The 19,111-nt window shown below is 44.3% G+C and overlaps 1 protein-coding gene across 1 annotated transcript in view; it reads left to right on the top strand.

Annotated features, from left to right (window-relative positions):
* LOC110536362 (protein Niban 2) overlaps positions 1-18,033 on the top strand; it is a 54,157-nt gene extending 36,124 nt beyond the window's left edge. The window contains exons 13-14 of the mRNA XM_021622109.3: positions 276-387; positions 14,202-18,033. Of these exons, the coding sequence (XP_021477784.3) occupies positions 276-387; positions 14,202-15,421 (1,332 nt within the window). The 3' untranslated portion in view covers positions 15,422-18,033. The remainder of the gene's footprint in view (positions 1-275; positions 388-14,201) is intronic.
* The last annotated feature ends 1,078 nt before the right edge of the window (positions 18,034-19,111 follow it).

Raw genomic sequence — 19,111 nt, 5'->3', positions numbered from 1 at the left:
AACATATATATTTTTTTACTGACACTGGTCATATTCAATGGGTGCTGCGCATTCGTAAAATCATCAGTTATTCTGCGCTCTGGCACACAGGAGAGAGGGCTCTGAAATCCGAGTGAATTTATGAACGCAACCAATGTACTGTGTGAAACTGACATTACACTTCCATGCGATGGCATTCTCTTTGTCATTCATTGTGATAAGTTATTCTCTCTTTGCATGTCTCCCCTGAGTGAGTGATTCCTTTGGGTCCTAATACTTTTTCCTCTGGTGGCCAGGAGCTGCCTCGTTTCCAGGAGCTGATCTTCGAGGACTTTTCTCGTTTCATCCTGGTGGAGAACATCTTTGAGGAGGTGGTGTTGCACTCTGTCATGAAGGACATCATGATGGGTGAGTCTCACAGCTTAAACAGTGGCTGGTGTCCTTAATGGCACGTTATTCCCTTTGTAGTGCATCACTATGGGCCCTGGTCAATAGTAGGAAAAGGCTATTTGGGACTCAGAAGTATCTTTCTCCTATTAAACACGAAAACAAGGTTTTAATTGAGAAGCAGGCATTGGTCTGAATTCACATGAGCACCACACTGCCTACTTGACCTATGCTCTACCAAGGTTTTCCACCACACTACCTACTTGACCTATGCTCTACCAAGGTTTTCCACCACATTGCCTACTTGACCTATGCTCTACCAAGGTTTTCCACCACACTGCCTACTTGACCTATGCTCTACCAAGGTTTTCCACCACACTGCCTACTTGACCTATGCTCTACCAAGGTTTTCCACCACATTGCCTACTTGACCTATGCTCTACCAAGGTTTTCCACCACACTGCCTACTTGACCTATGCTCTACCAAGGTTTTCCACCACACTGCCTACTTGACCTATGCTCTACCAAGGTTTTCCACCGCACTCTCTACTTGACCTATGCTCTACCAAGGTTTTCCACCGCACTGCCTACTTGACCTATGCTCTACCAAGGTTTTCCACCACACTGCCTACTTGACCTATGCTCTACCAAGGTTTTCCACCACACTGCCTACTTGACCTATGCTCTACCAAGGTTTTCCACCACACTGCTTTGACTTTTTTACCTATCAATAACCCTTATGCAACACCGATACAAATAACTGAGAGCAAAGACAAGAAAACAACCAACATATGTCAACATTTGAACGTGTACTTTAGTGCAATATTCATTGTGACATTGTCATTGTGACATTTTAGTGCAACAGTGAATCAATTTACCTTTTTCCCAAAAAACATTTCAGTCATTTTGATTTGTCTTTTTTGTCAACTTTTCTTTTCTTCCTAGAGTCTGTTGTACTGCTTCTCCTCACCCTTAGTGACTTGTCTTTTCTTCCTAGAGTCAGTTGTACTGCTTCTCCTCACCCTTAGTGACTTGTCTTTTCTTCCTAGAGTCAGTTGTACTGCTTCTCCTCACCCTTAGTGACTTGTCTTTTCTTCCTAGAGTCTGTTGTACTGCTTCTCCTCACCCTTAGTGACTTGTCTTTTCTTCCTAGAGTCAGTTGTACTGCTTCTCCTCACCCTTAGTGACTTGTCTTTTCTTCCTAGAGTCTGTTGTACTGCTTCTCCTCACCCTTAGTGACTTGTCTTTTCTTCCTAGAGTCTGTTGTACTGCTTCTCCTCACCCCTTAGTGACTTGTCTTTTCTTCCTAGAGTCTGTTCTGCTTCTCCTCACCCCTAGTGACTTGTCTTTTCTTCCTAGAGTCTGTTGTTCTGCTTCTCCTCACCCTTAGTGACTTGTCTTTTCTTCCTAGAGTCTGTTGTACTGCTTCTCCTCACCCCTTAGTGACTTGTCTTTTCTTCCTAGAGTCTGTTGTACTGCTTCTCCTCACCCTTAGTGACTTGTCTTTTCTTCCTAGAGTCTGTTGTACTGCTTCTCCTCACCCTTAGTGACTTTTCTATTTTTCTTTCATTGGCTTTTCCAATCCTTATACCATGGACAGTAGAAAAGGAGATCCTGAAGCACTCAATGTGCAGTTGTACTTTGTATTTCTCACATGCATAGGTAGTGCGTTTGTCACAATGACATCTGTGGAACCGGTGCATCGTGTTGATTGGCCAGTGAGAAGCGTTGTCATATCTTGCCTGATCTTCAACAGTAGCAGCCAGTAGAGATCTCCTTTTGTGACTCAGCGGTTTTCTGCCAAACATTTTCATAAGAGACTGTGCCACTATCCGTGAGAAGGTGAGCAGGTCGATGGTCCCTCCCATAACGTCTCTGTAAAATAAATGTCTGTTTACGAGTGCACTATTGAGAGACCATGCAAAGATGGGCCTCCACCACTTCTTAGACCTGAATGAGATATGGTATCTTGAAACCTGTAGGCCGTGAAGTCAACACTTCACATGTGCTCATTATATCAGTTGATGCATTTTGGTTGTGGGACTTTGTCAAAGGCACGTCACTCCCTGTTCCATCTCTTGACAGAGGTCTCACTGTATTTCTCCTCCATGTTTGTTGCCACGGTGACAATGTTATTTTCTTTTCAACGGACCAGCAACTTGCCTCCTTGGGTCATAACCTCAGACTCTCCGGGGTAACTTCATGATGTCCTTCTGTGGCTCGAATGGGACATCAGACGATTTTGCCTCATCGTTCCAGAGCTCCCATATACTATTTTTGTCATTTCACCGAGTGCAAGCGAAGTGAAGATGTTGTCATGAAGGAACATGCAACCTTGAGGCACCTGAGAGTGCTCTGCAAGACCGAGAACGACACTGGGTCCCTGACCCAACTCAGTCTCAGGGAGGAGAGTATGGGATCCACCATATGGCTCCATGTGATACATGTAACCATTGGATGAGGCAAGGCTCCATAGCTTGCAACCAAAACGGATTGGTTTACCTCTTATTAATTGCTTACATCCATGTCGGCCATAGTATCGGATCATGCTCTCATCAACTGACAGCCATTCCTGAAATGGCATGACTTTGTATGACTGATTGAGCTCGGAGAAGATGGACCTGAGCTTAAAACAAATGGGTCATCAGTGATCTTTGTGTTGTCAACCACATGAACGGAGGCCATTATTTAATCAAAGCAATTTCTCCGCATTGCATCTGAAATGCTTTCATTGTGTACATCACTGTCAAGTGACCAATACATGTGAATTCTTGGAACAGAGCTGTACACAGATGTGATAAGGATCCCATAGTCACCCATTGGATCCCATAGCTTTATCAATAAGTGCATCGAAGATGTCGTCCCCACAGTGACTGTACGCACATACCCCAACCAGAAGCCATGTATTACAGGCAACATTCGCACTGAGCTAAAGGGTAGAGCTGCCACTTTCAAGGTGCGGGACTCTAACCCGGAAGCTTACAAGAAATCCTACTATGCCCTGCGACGAACCATCAAACAGGCAAAGCGTCAATACAGGGCTACGATTGCATCATACTACTCCGACGCTCGTCTTATGTGGCAGGGCTTGCAAACTATTACAGACTACAAAGGGAAGCACAGCCGCGAGCTGCCCAGTGACATAAGCCTACCAGATGCGCTAAATCACTTCTACGCTCGCTTCGAGGCAAGCAACACTGAGGCATGCATGAGAGCATCAGCTGTCCCAGACGACTGTCTAATCACACTCTCCGTAGCCGATGTAAGATCTTTAAATAGGTCAACATACACAAGGCAGCGGGGCCATATGGATTACCAGGACGTGTGCTCCGGGCATGTGCTGACCAACTGGCAGGTGTCTTCACTGACATTTTCAACATGTCCCTGATTTGAGTTTTTAACACCAACATGTTTCATGCAGACCACCATAGTCCCTGTGCCCAAGAACACTAAGGCAACCTGCCTAAATGACTACAGACCCGTAGCACTCACGTCCGTAGCCATGAAGTGCTTTGAAGGTTGGTAATGGCTCACATCAACACCGTTATCCCAGAAACCCTAGACCCACTCCAATTTGCATACCACCCAAACAGATGATGCCATCTCCATTGCACTCCACACTGCCCTTTCCCACCTGGATAAAAGGAACACTTATGCGAGAAGGATATTCATTGACGATAGCTCAGCGTTCAACCCCATAGTACCCTCAAAGCTCATCACTAAGCTAAGGCTCATAGGACAAAACACCTAGCAACATATCTGCCACACTGGAGCTCCCCAGGGTGTGTGCTCAGTCCCCTCCTGTACTCCCTGTTCACCCATGACTGCATGGCCAGGAACGACTCCAACACCAAGTTTGCAGATGACACAACAGTGGTAGGTAGGCCTGATCACCGACAACGATGAGACAGCCTATAGGGAGGAGGTCAGAGACCTGGCCGGGTGGTGCCAGAATTACAACCTATCCCTCAACGTAACCAAGACTAAGGAGATGATTGTGGACTACAGGAAAAGGAGGACCAAGCACGCCCCCATTCTTATCGACGGGGCTGCAGTGGAGCAGGTTGAGAGCTTCAAGTTCCTTGGTGTCCACATCACCAACAAACTAGAATGGTCCAAACACAGCAAGACAGTCGTGAAGAGGGCACAACAAAGTCTATTCCCCCTCAGGAATCTAAAAAGATTTGGCATGGGTTCTGAGATCCTCAAAACGTTCGACAGCTGCAACATCACTGCCTGGTACGGCAATTGCTCGGCCTCTGACCACAAGGCACTACAGAGGGTAGTGCGTATGGCCCAGTACATCACTGGGGTTAAGCTGCCTGCCATCCAGGACCTCTACACCAGGCAGTGTCAGAGGAAGGCCCTAAAAATGGTCAGACCCAAGCCACACCAGTCATAGACTGTTCTCTCCACTACCGCGTGGCAAGCGGTACCGGAGTGCCAAGTCTAGGACAAAAAGGCTTCTCAAAAGTTTTTACCCCCAAGCCATAAGACTCCTGAACAGGTAATCAAATGGCTACCCAGACTATTTGCATTGTGTGCCTCCCCCCAACCCCTCTTTTTACGCTGCTGCTACTCTCTTTATCATATATGCATAGTCACTTTAACTATACATACTACCTCAATTGGGCCAACCAACCAGTGCTCCCGCACATTGGCTAACCGGGCTATCTGCATTGTGTCCCGCCACCCACAACCTTGATCCAACATATCCAGAACTGGACTCAAAGTGAAACTAAAAGAAAGAACAGAGTAGAAAGTTAGTTAGAACAAGAACTATGTAGGTGTATAACTATGTGTATACCTAGATGAACTGTGTTATCCCGCCGGTCACTATTGTTACCGTTTACTCATTCTATGACCACACTGAACAAAGTTGAGTAATTGCAAATGATATATCAATACTAGACACCTTAAAGATATGTACCAAATATCTTTGTCCTAACTATCTTAACATACTTTCCTAACCTTTTGTTTGGGAGCTTTGACGCAACCATCCTCTTCTCATGGTGCAACCAGGAAGTAAACGGCTCTGGTCATGTGACAATTTACACTAAACATGTGACACTGCACATATTTCATTGAGACCCTTTATTATTTCAATATTTACTGGAAATGCATTGACACATCATTCAGTAAAAATTTTAGAGCCGTATAACTGGGAGAAAAAAAATACGGTCACTACTGTGACTGATGGGATGAAATAGGTTAAGATGTGAAGGTCAGTCAATCCAGAGAATTTTAAGAACTTTGAAAGTTTCTTCAAGTGCAGTTGCAAAAACCATCAGGCGCTATGATAACTGGCTCTCATGAGGACCGCCACAGGAAAGGAAGACCCAGAGTTACTTCTGCTGCAGAGGATAAGTTCATTAAAGATACCAGCCTCAGAAATTGCAGCCCAAATAAATGTTTCACACTACAATAAAAGTCTTATTGTAAATGTCTATCTACAAACAGTGTAATAATATAATACATACATTTAAAAGCAGGACACTGTGACGTTCATTATCCCTCTGAAGAGTATAAATTAGGCTGTTTGAGAAGGTTTGAATCCTAAGATACCTGCCTATGCGTTGTTTGAAGTACAATAGACCAATAGCTACTGTTGTCGGCCAAAGCTGTGTGCTTAACACTAAAGTAGAGCATGGGTGAAATACTTTCTTAAAATGTATTTATTTTTAAATCTCTACCCGGCACAGCCAGAAGAGGACAGGCCACCACTCAGAGCCTGGTTCCGCTCTAGGTTTCTTCCTAGGTTCATCTTAGGGAATTTTTCCTAGCCACTGTTCTTCAACATCTGCATTGCTTGCTGTTTGGTGTTTTAGGCTGGGTTTCCGTATAGCACTTTGACATCGGCTGATGTAAAAAGGGCTTTATAAATACATTTGCTTGAAATAGGCATTGTGGTGCTCATGTGAGTTTTCTTTTTTGGCTCAAGGCCAATGCCTACTTCTCACTTAACACAAAACATTTTTGTGTTACATTTCCATGGTTTTTACACCGAAAGGTGATTAAACAACATTTCCACATACAAATAGTGTAATTTGCACCTAAAAATTGTTTTACAAATTTGTGTTTTGTCTCACTTAATTTATTGTCCATGGCCCAGTTTCCCCAAAGCATCTTAAGGCTAATAAGTTAATTAGAAATTTTGAAGGAGCATCGTTAAATCTCAGCTGTTTCCCAAAACCAAAAGGTCAAATGCCAACCATTTTATCTCGAGTTCATCTGTTATCGTCACTGCTGTCTACATCCCTCCTCAGACCAACACCTCCCTGGCACTAAACGATCTGTACGAGGCTCTAAACAAGCAGGAAACCGTGCACCCAGAAGCTGTACCTTTTGTTGCCAGGGATGTTGCTAAGACACGTGATGCCCAACTTATAACAACACGTCTCCTTGGCCACGAGAGGCGCTAAAGTTTTTATACTCTTGCTATTCGACACAAGCGAGCCGACAAGGGCTGAAACATAACATTTGGAAAAAGTCAAGGGATCTGAATACATGTTTTCTCTGAATAAGCTTTGTAAGGAAAGCGGGATACCTAGTCAATTGTACAATTGAATCAGAGAGGGGGCTGCCTTAATTGACATACAGTTTTGGCAGCCGGGGAACAGTGGGTTAACTGCCTTGCTCATGGGGAAGATCAACAGTTACTGGCCCAATGCTCTAACCACCTGCCTCCCCTTTATCGTAGTACAATAAAGGTCAAATACACAGCATTTCAAACAGTCTGCAATTACTAGATGAATTCAGGTCACGTGAAATAAGTCTAAATATAAGCCCCACTAATTTCATTATTTTAGAAAATAGTTTTACCTGCTTTTTTGCAGTAATCACTGGTCTGGCTTTGAAGTCTACGGAGATGCACTTCTTGTAAAAAAATAAAATAAAAACAGAACCATGCATAATGCACATTCACTAATAATGACTAACTTCATGTAGCAGCCATTTATACGCAATGTAGCACAAGACAAACTGAGCGTTACTTTTCCAGAATCATTGTTCATTGATAGTTCTGTTTTAGTAGTGTCTGCTCTTCGTGCAATTTGAGTTGAGACATATAAAGCTTAACTTCTCCTCTACATTAAAATAATGTCCCTGTATTTCTGTGTCCATATGACCCATTCTGTTGGACCAAACCTCAAATGCAGGTAGGGAGTTGAAACCACTTGTCAGAGAGGAAGTTTCACTCTAGACAAAATGTCTAAAATAAGCCCAATGCGTTTCTATGGGCTTATTTTGGACCTAAGCTGTACGCCCGCCTTTGAGACTACTCCCATTGTTGGGGTGGAGACAGGATCATATCGGCATTATAGTTAGATCAATGTTGTAAATAGGAAGGTGCACACAGCACAGAAGGAGATGATACCAAAAAGACAGCATGAGAACAAGCGAACATAATCACTCTGGAAAATACAAAAAAAAGTGCTTCTTGCAATAGGCATTTGGAATATTGCACAAAAACACATTTTAATCAAATTAATTTGATATCCTGTGACGTGTTCGATTGAGAAATGGTCAGATGAAGCAGAGTCTAGGATACAAGACTGCTTTGCCAGTAAGGACTGAAATATAACTTTGCCAATAACATTGAGAAGTTTACGACCTCCGTCACCGGCTTCATAAAATAAGCATCGACAATGTTTAAAGTTCGCTGCTTTTCCAAACAAAAGCCCTGGATTAACACTTAGATATGCGCCAAGCTAATGGACAGAGCCACCACATATGGGGCTTTAGCAGCCTGGGGCTAGGGTCATTGCTACGACTGCATACAAGCAGTCCCGCTACGACCTCCACAGATTCATCAAAAATGCGAAAGGACAATACAAGAATAAGGTGAAATCCTGCTACACCGGTTCTGATGCATGTCAAGGACTACAGTCTATGAATTATAAAAGAGGACCCAGCCCTGAACTGCCTAATGATGCCTCTACCAGATGAACTGAATGCTTTTTATGCAGTCTTTAACAAAAACAGAGCTTTGCAAGAGGGCCCCCACTGTCCTGGAGGACAGGATGATCTCGCTCTCCGAGGTTGACATGAAATTATTTTATTATTATTATTACATATTTTAAACGGATCAACAATCCTAAGGCTGTATTCCGGGGCGCGACCTCGGGGCATGCACAAACCAGCTAGCTGGCGTCTTCACTGACATTTCAGCCCTGTTTCCTGCTGACTACCATCATTCCTGTTCCCAAAAACTCTAAGGCAACTAAGCCGACCCCATGTGGTGATACGCAACAGCACAGGGAGCCACTCCGAAGGGACTGCGTTCACAATAAGCTTTCCTCAGCTGGACTCCATTCCTGTTTTCCTACTGCACTGTTCTCATGAGATGCGTGAAGTTAAAGTTGCAGAATGTGAGACTTCAGTTCCTGTCTAGTGGAGTACTGACCGATTTTTATTTTCTATTTTTTAGGTTTTTGCTTGGAGTAGAATTCATTTTCTACTTCTGTCTCCGTCCACGATAATCGAGAATTTCAATAAGCATTTCTCTACGGCTGGCCATGCTTTCCTCCTGGCTACCCCAACCCTGGCCAACAGCTCACCACCCCCCGCAGCTACTTGCCCAAGCCTCCCCAGCTTCTCCTTCACCCAAATCCAGATAGCAGATGTTCTGAAAGAGCTGCAAAACCTGGACCCGTACAAATCAGCCGGGCTAGACAATCTGGACCCTCTCTTTCTAAAATTATCCGCCGCCATTGTTGCAACCTCTATTACTAGCCTGTTCAACGTCTTTCGTATCGTCTGAGATTCCTAAAGATTGGAAAGCTGCCACGACCATCCCCCTCTTCAAAGGGGGTGACACTCTAGACCCAAACTGTTACAGAACTAAACCCATCCTGCCCTGCCTTTCTAAACAGAACATCTGCTATCTGGATTTGGGTAGCTGGGGATTTTAACAAGGCTAATCTGAAAACAAGACTCCCCAAATTTTATCAGCATATCGATTGCGCAACCAGGGGAGGAAAGACCTTGGACCATTGTTACTCTAACTTCCGCGACGCATATAAGGCCCTGCCCCGCCCCCCTTTCGGAAAAGCTGACCACGACTCCATTTTGTTGATCCCTGCCTACAGACAGAAACTAAAACAAGAGGCTCCCACGCTGAGGTCTGTCCAACGCTGGTCCGACCAAGCTGACTCCACACTCCAAGACTGCTTCCATCACGTGGACTGGGAGATGTTTCGTATTGCGTCAGATAACAACATTGACGAATACGCTGATTCGGTGTGCGAGTTCATTAGAACGTGCGTTGAAGATGTCGTTCCCATAGCAACGATTAAAACATTCCCTAACCAGAAACCGTGGATTGATGGCAGCATTCGTGTGAAACTGAAAGCGCGAACCACTGCTTTTAATCAGGGCAAGGTGTCTGGTAACATGACCGAATACAAACAGTGCAGCTATTCCCTCCGCAAGGCTATCAAACAAGCTAAGCGCCAGTACAGAGACAAAGTAGAATCTCAATTCAACGGCTCAGACACAAGAGGCATGTGGCAGGGTCTACAGTCAATCACGGACTACAGGAAGAAACCCAGCCCAGTCACGGACCAGGATGTCTTGCTCCCAGGCAGACTAAATAACTTTTTTGCCCGCTTTGAGGACAATACAGTGCCACTGACACGGCCTGCAACGAAAACATGCGGTCTCTCCTTCACTGCAGCCGAGGTGAGTAAGACATTTAAACGTGTTAACCCTCGCAAGGCTGCAGGCCCAGATGGCATCCCCAGCCGCGCCCTCAGAGCATGCGCAGACCAGCTGGCCGGTGTGTTTACGGACATATTCAATCAATCCCTATACCAGTCTGCTGTTCCCACATGCTTCAAGAGGGCCACCATTGTTCCTGTTCCCAAGAAAGCTAAGGTAACTGAGCTAAATGACTACCGCCCCGTAGCACTCACATCCGTCATCATGAAGTGCTTTGAGAGACTAGTCAAGGACCATATCACCTCCACCCTACCTGACACCCTAGACCCACTCCAATTTGCTTACCGCCCAAATAGGTCCACAGACGATGCAATCTCAACCACACTGCACACTGCCCTAACCCATCTGGACAAGAGGAATACCTATGTGAGAATGCTGTTCATCGACTACAGCTCGGCATTCAACACCATAGTACCCTCCAAGCTCGTCATCAAGCTCGAGACCCTGGGTCTCGACCCCGCCCTGTGCAACTGGGTACTGGACTTCCTGACGGGCCGCCCCCAGGTGGTGAGGGTAGGCAACAACATCTCCTCCCCGCTGATCCTCAACACTGGGGCCCCACAAGGTTGCGTTCTGAGCCCTCTCCTGTACTCCCTGTTCACCCACGACTGCGTGGCCACGCACGCCTCCAACTCAATCATCAAGTTTGCGGACGACACAACAGTGGTAGGCTTGATTACCAACAACGATGAGACGGCCTACAGGGAGGAGGTGAGGGCCCTCGGAGTGTGGTGTCAGGAAAATAACCTCACACTCAACGTCAACAAAACTAAGGAGATGATTGTGGACTTCAGGAAACAGCAGAGGGAACACCCCCCTATCCACATCGATGGAACAGTAGTGGAGAGGGTAGCAAGTTTTAAGTTCCTCGGCATACACATCACAGACAAACTGAATTGGTCCACTCACACAGACAGCATCGTGAAGAAGGCGCAGCAGCGCCTCTTCAACCTCAGGAGGCTGAAGAAATTCGGCTTGTCACCAAAAGCACTCACAAACTTCTACAGATGCACAATCGAGAGCATCCTGGCGGGCTGTATCACCGCCTGGTATGGCAACTGCACCGCCCTCAACCGTAAGGCTCTCCAGAGGGTAGTGAGGTCTGCACAACGCATCACCGGGGGCAAACTACCTGCCCTCCAGGACACCTACACCACCCGATGTCACAGGAAGGCCATAAAGATCATCAAGGACATCAACCACCCGAGCCACTGCCTGTTCACCCCGCTATCATCCAGAAGGCGAGGTCAGTACAGGTGCATCAAAGCTGGGACCGAGAGACTGAAAAACAGCTTCTATCTCAAGGCCATCAGACTGTTAAACAGCCACCACTAACACTGAGTGGCTGCTGCCAACACACTGACACTGACTCAACTCCAGCCACTTTAATAATGGGAATTGATGGGAAATGATGTAAATATATCACTAGCCACTTTAAACAATGCTACCTTATATAAATGTTACTTACCCTACATTATTCATCTCATATGCATACGTATATACTGTACTCTATATCATCGACGGTATCCTTATGTAATACATGTATCACTAGCCACTTTATACTATACTATGCCACTTTGTTTACATACTCATCTCATTTGTACATACTGTACCCGATACCATCTACTGTATCTTGCCTATGCTGCTCTGTACCATCACTCATTCATATATCCTTATGTACATATTCTTTATCCCCTTACACTGTGTACAAGACAGTAGTTTTGGAATTGTTAGTTAGATTACTTGTTATTACTGCATTGTCGGAACTAGAAGCACAAGCATTTCGCTACACTCGCATTAACATCTGCTAACATGTGTGACAAATAAAATTTGATTTTGATTTTTGATTTTTTAAAGTCTTCGAAAGCCAAGTTAACAAACAAATCACTGGCCATTTCAAATTCCACCGTACCTTATCCGCTGTGCATTCCGGTTTCCGAGCTGGTCACGGGTACACCTCAGCCACGCTCAAGGTACTAAACGATATCATAACTGCCATTGATAAAAGACCACTGTGCAGCCGTCTTCATCGACCTTGCCAAGGCTTTTGACTCTGTCAATCACCGTATTCTTATTGGCAGACTCAACAGCCTTGGTTTCTCAAATGACTGCCTCGCCTGGTCCACCAACTACTTCTCGGATTTCAGTGTGTCAAATCGGAGGGCCTGTTTTCCGGACCTCTGGCACTCTCTTTGGGGGTACCACAGGGTTCAATTCTCGGGCCAACTCCTTTCTCTGTGTATATATCAATGTTGCTTTTGATGCGGGTGATTCCTTGATCCACCTCTACGCAGACGACACCATTCTATATACATCTGGCCCTGTTGGACACTTAACAAACCTCAATGAGCTTCAATGCCATACAACACTCGTGCTGTGGTCTCCAACTGCTCTTAAACTCTAGTAAAACTAAATGCATGCTCTTCAACCGATCGCTGCCCGTTTTGACTTAGAATATGTGAACAACTACATACCTAGGTGTCTGGCTAGACTGTAAACTCTCCTGCCAGACTCATTAAGCATCTCCAATCCAAAATTCTATCTAGAATCAGCTATCTATTTCGCAAAAGCCTCCTTCACTTACGCCGCCAAACAACCTCATAAAACGGACTATCCTACTGATCCTCGACTTTGGCGACGTCATCTACAAAATAGCCTCCAACACTCTACTTAGACTGCATCCAATTTGCTATCACAGTGCCATCTGTTTTGTCACCAAAGCCCCATATACTACCCACCACTGCAACCTCTATGCTCTTGTCTGGTGGCCCTCGCTACATATGTCATCAGACCCACTGGCTCCAGGTCATCTAAGTATTTTCTAGGTAAAGCCCCACCTTATCTCAGCTCACTGGTCACCATAACACCCACCTGTAGCACGAGCTCCAGCAGGTATATCTCACTGGTCATCCCCAAATCCAACACCTACTTTGGCCGCCTTTCCTACCAGTTCTCTGCTGCCAATGACTTGAATGAATTGCAAAAATCGCTTTAGTTGGAGACTTATCTCCCTCACTAACTTTAAGCATCAGCTATCTGAGCAGCTGTACACAGCCCATCTGTAAATAGCCCATCCTACCTCATCCGATATTGTTTTTTATTTACTTTTTTTTGTTATTTTGCACACCAGTATTTCTACTTGCACATCTATCACTCCAGTGTTAATTTGCTAAATTGTAATTACTTCGCTACTATGGCCTATTTGTCTTACCTCTTTACTCTATTTGCACACATTGTATATAGATTTTTCTAATGTGTTGACTGTGTGTTATTGACTGTACTGTATTCTGTGTAACTCTGTTGTTTGTCGCACTACTTTGCTTTATCTTGGCCAGGTCGCAGTTGTATGAGAACTTGTTCTCAACTGGCCTACCTGGTTAAATAAAGGTGAAATAATAATAATAATAATAATAATAATAATAATAATAATAATAATAATAATAATAATAATAAAACGTCTTGTCTCACTCTTCATAAAGGCAACTGGTTCACTTCCTTGTAACCCACCTCAGCGAGTTAGGGTTCAACATAAATCAGAAAAAGAGCACAGAGAATATAATACGTAGGCATCGAGCGAAATTCTCTCATCGTGCTACCAAATAACCGTCATGTTCATAACCAGTGGCTATGGATGAAATGTATAAAAGTATTTGTACAAAACATTCAAACATGTATATTTTGAAACACTAAATTTGACTAAATGTGTGAACTTTTAAAAATGTATGCTTATTTGGGGGAATTTAAACGGTTTACTTGTATTGCAAAAGGTTAATCAAATAAAAACGGTATAGGGTTCTTGGTAACGGACAAACAGATCCTGACGAGAGGGGGAGAGTTGTGTACCTCCAAGTTGATTTGCAAAGTTTTCATTGATTATTGGTGTTCTATTGGCATAGTGATGGGAAGATTTGAATTTAACATCCCGTAGTCTATACTATTTGAATGCGTTATGTATTCGGTGCATGGAAGAGTACTCGTGTGCTGTAGCTATGGCCCAGAGTTCTTCCTTACCAAGTGACCTCAGTAGGGAAAACTCCAGGCCGTGTTAAGAGCTACTTCTCCTGTGGTCTGTGTACAATGTCTTAATGTCTCTCTCTTCTTCCCTCTTACTGTAGCTGTCAAGGAGGCAGCAGTCCAGAGAAGACACAACCTTTACAGGGACAGCATAGTGCTGACCAGCAGTGATCCCAACCTCCACCTGCTGGGGGATAACCCTGCCATCGACTGGGCTGGGGAGTATGGGACAGGACAGGAAGAGGTGGAGACTGGGGACAGCACAGGAGGGGCGGCCCAGAGGAGGCGCAGGATGAAGCAGGTAGTCTCTATGATCCAGCTGGATGGCTCTCCCATCCTGGAGTCCCGTCTGGACACCCCCATGGTGGACAGCATTCCTGAGGAGGGAGTGGACCAGCCTGAGGAGGGAGTGGACCAGGACACCGATGCCCCCTCATCTCCAGAGAGGGTCCACCAGGAACCAGCCAAAGTTAATGGAACCAGTCTGAAAGGAAAGAGAAAGGCCCCTCCTCCTCCAGTCCAGCCAGAGAACATTCCATCCCCTGCCCTAACCAATGGCTCTGTCCTAGAAGGTGAGCCGGCGACAATCTTGAGTGAGGCCCCAGAGATACAGACCAAAATCTCAGAAGATTTACCCCAGGAAGATGAGTGTGCGATGAAGTCCCCAGAGGCTAAGAGCTTTTTACACGACCCTGAGAGCACAGCGTCAGCCATCGAGAGTGCCATACGGGAGATTGACAATGCAGTGCAGGGAGAGGACAGCGAGCCAGCTGGAGGCAGTGTACTGGAGGCAGTGACAGAAGTTTCACCCTCAAGCCAGGATAGCGTACCCTTTAGCAAAAAGGAGGAATCTTTAAAACCAATTCAGCAGGAGGCTCTGGCACCAACAGCTTTTAGCCAAGAGGAAAGCACTCCTTCCAGTTTAGAGGAGGTATCGTCCTCACTCTCTACTCAGACTGGGGTAGCAGCAACACCCGTAGCAAAAGAGGAGATCCCCACACCAACAACCCTGGACAGCAAGCAAATCCCTGCAGCCATACCAACAGAAATGCCTAAAGCCATACCAACAGCCCTGGAGACGGAGCAAGTCCCTGTCCCAGAACCAATGCCAGGGGAGCTAGAGAGCGCTTCAGTAGTCAGACCAGAGTTGGAACAGGCCACAGTGGATTTGGACTCCCTGTCCCCGCCACATGACAACAGTGGCTTCCAGTCTCTCACCAGTGAGGCAGTGAAGAAGGATGCTGCCCCCAGTACAGAGGGGCCAGAGGCAGTAGAGGTGGTCCCTGAGGCAGGGGGTGATGGAGTGACTGTGGTCCAGTAGGGAACAGCAGAGCGAATGACTGGCCCAGTAGGGAATGGCAGCACAGAACAATGACTCTGAGACCGGAAAGGTGGAGAAGGAATCCAGGAAGGCAGAGAGTCAGTGAGGAATTCATCTTCGTTTAGGCTGTATGCTGGCATTGATTTAGATGTGGGGGGGTTTCTGAAGACAGGCATATTATACTATATTAACCTAATCTCACAAAAGCATAGACAATTTAATACATGGAAAATGGTTTGTATACAGTAGTTTTCCATTAGATCAACTGATGTGGTTTACACCTTCAAGATAATTCTAATAAATTCTAAACTTTTTTGTTGTACTAATATTATCTACCAATACTAAATCAGTCTGTACCTTAGGTGGGGCTCAAGTACAACTTGCATGTCTCTTGTTTTTGTGTTTCTATATTTCGACAGACATTCCAACTGATAAAGCATGTGCATTCCATTCAACCCACATTCCAGTTGATAACATGTACATTGTAGTCCGAGTGCCAGATGTTTGTGCGCTCATGCCAACTCATTGTCACTCATTTCATGCCAAACATGGTTTGATAATGAATGGAATTGACAAGCGCACAAACAAATTTGGGACCAGGCTATGTGTGTATTGCATTGCATTACATCCACACAAGGGGAACTCATTCCATGATCCTTTTTTAGTATATATTCACTGTGTAGTGAATGATGAGGACGATTGAAGGACCCAGTTGTCCTCGTCATGGTGTTCTGTAAATATGAAATCGCACAATTCAGGTGCTGTTCTTGGTTGTGTATACAAAATCTTAGACACCTTCCTAATATTGAGTTGCACCCCCTTTCCCCTCAGAGCCGCCTCAATTCGTTGGCTCATGGACTCTACAAGGTGTCATGCGTTCCACAGGGATGCTGACCCATGTTGGCTCCAGTGCTTCCCACAGTTGTCAAGTTGTTTTGGGTGGTGGACCATTCATGATACACACAGGAAACTGTTGAGTGTGGAAAAACCCAGCATCGTTGCAGTTCTTGACACAAATCGGTGCGCCTGGCACCTACTACCACTTCCCGTTCCAAGATGCTTAAATCTGGTCTTGCTCATTCACCCTCTAAACGGCACACATCCACAATCCATGTCTCAAGGCTTAAACAACTTCTTTAACCTGTCTCCTCCCCTTCAGCTATACCGATTTTGAAGAGGATTTAACAAGTGACATCAATAATTGATCATAGCTTTCACCTGTATTTACCTGGTCAGTTTGTCATGGACAGGACAGGTGTCCTTAATGTTTTATACACCGCGTATAATGTTCAGTGGCATCATTGATTTGTTTAAAGTTTGCTTAGTAAACCCTCTGATCTGCACTGCTGCTCCACCAGTTGGCTTAACCCTGAATCTACATGCTGTCTAGCGTGCTGCTTACCCACGGTGTTAAATTGTATTTCGATTGGACCACGGCAAGGTGTGCAAAGCTAGAGCTAGCCATAGCGAAATACAAATGAGTATTTATTCCATAGATTCAACAACCAATATGTCCTTTGTTATCTTATTGGTGTTTGTTTGTATGTCCCACTACTTTCATACAGTTGCTCTCTGAAGTTTCCTGTCAGTTTAATATGTCTTATTATCAGAGGACTTCAAATACTTTTGTAATCGTGCTTCAGTCTTCAATAATCTTCTGGGATATTTGATGGAAAGGTGCCTGGGAATCGAGCAATCCATGTCTCATGGAATACAGGAAAACATTGCATTCAAAGTACCTTTTCTATTTTCTATTTCAAATTGTCATTTCAATCTGTCAAATATAATGATAGGCACAACTGTTCTGTTATATCATGGCATGGAAATCATAGCAAAATACAACATCAAATGAGTAATGCTATTTGATATGTTGTCCTTAATATTTTACAAGTTATTATTGATATGACTGGGAATACCTCAGTTCTGACATTGAATGGTTCCTAACAGAAAAAGGCCTCTGTACATACAGTATTAAATACATTGTTGGCCCTTTTCACCACCATAGTCATTCGTTTTGCAAAGACTATAGTACAAATTACATATCTTCAGTGCCTTCATTGATATGCATGTTTTTTCCCCCTTCTATTTATGATGTATTGCACACTGCCTTATGTCCCCAACCCACACTGCCTTATGTCCCCAACCCACACTGCCTTATGTCCCCAACCCACACTGCCTTATGTCCACAACCCAACCTGTTTGATGAGGGTACTTTTAGATTTGTTTTACTCAATGTTATACAGCAGACTTATTGATTTCATAAATAATTAAGTATGTTGGTCTGTTATGGTTTTCCTTTGGAACACACAGGTTTGTTAAAGGGGGCAATCTGGGAATTGAAACACAACCGTGGGCATCCTGACACTACTGTTGGCAAACAGGTGAGGGATGGGAATGGAGAAATGTTACCACTCAAATTCCAAAATGGATGTGCCAATCGCAGATTGCCCTCTTTTTAAATTGTTGTTGGGTTCATGTGGAGCAGTATTTAAGCTTGCATTCACATTGACTGTCATAATTCCTCATGTATTTTTCTCCATTGTTTGAAAGCAATGTAATTGTAAACATGGTTAAAAGTTGAAATAAAAACAAATCAATATGGTTAAAATGTACCAATGATGGTCACTCCTTGTGTCCATAGCCCTGTATATGATTGATCTCATTTCTCCAGCCCCATCCCTCTGCATTTGTTCTAAACAGTGGTGGGGTGCCTGCTTTATTGTTTCAACTGCAGATTCATAGTTCACCAGAGATGCATGAACCAATCTGTCTGAAGGGAGACGTAGTAGCCATAGTCTGTTTTTAGGAAATGCCAACTGTAGAGACTACAGGCCTACTACAAATGTATAGTATGTATAACCCACATTTAAATAGTGATCTTCCACGAACCAAATGAAAGATCCCTCTTAAAAATGTTAGGTAATATTTCAAGAGACCTTTGTTCAATGTTTTGGATCTCCTATTTTAGCCTTATTATGTAACCTTGGTGTCACGTCTTATGCACTTGATGTATGAATCATCAATGTGCACTAATAGAGATTATTTTCCTCCTTGGAAAAAATAGCAAAGTGTTATTTATGAACACAATTTCTTTCAGAACTGGTGGAAAGCACTAGAACTGGGTTCCCCAACTGGTGGGTTAAAAAAACCATTGTTAGACATAAGACTGTGAAAACACCCGCAAATGAGCTCTAACGGATTTTAATTTTGGAAATCTGTTAAAGTATTCCCACGCATAGTAGAGTGACGTATACAAATCAGTGAGGGAGGGTGATTTTAAAAAATGTTTAAAAAAATCATAAGCATGGCCTTGTTTCTATTACAGCATATTGGATGACTGTCATTCATATTCCATTCAACCAGCTCAATGTAACATCAATGGGTTCAGGCTACTACATGATACTAACATTTTCCCTATACCCATGATGACATTGCTACAACCTAGCCTATGAATTAAAGTACAAGGTGCACAGGTCAAGAGACATTTTTGTAATCAAGGTGACCGACGGTGACACATTCAATACCGCCTTGCACACTCTTGCCTGATCTAGGATGAAATCATTAGTCCAACAGTTGCAAACGAGAGTTTCTGTTGAACAAATTCAGGTATCTTCGTTCCATTTTCTTTCCGTTTTAAGAAACATTTTCAACCGAATCGGCGGAATGAATACAGCCCTAATCACATACAAA

Source organism: Oncorhynchus mykiss, chromosome 11 (genome assembly GCF_057628025.1).
Source record: "Oncorhynchus mykiss isolate SJ-2025 chromosome 11, ASM5762802v1, whole genome shotgun sequence".
Classification (NCBI taxonomy): Eukaryota; Metazoa; Chordata; class Actinopteri; order Salmoniformes; family Salmonidae; genus Oncorhynchus; species Oncorhynchus mykiss.
This window is presented reverse-complemented; position numbering and strand designations above follow the sequence as displayed.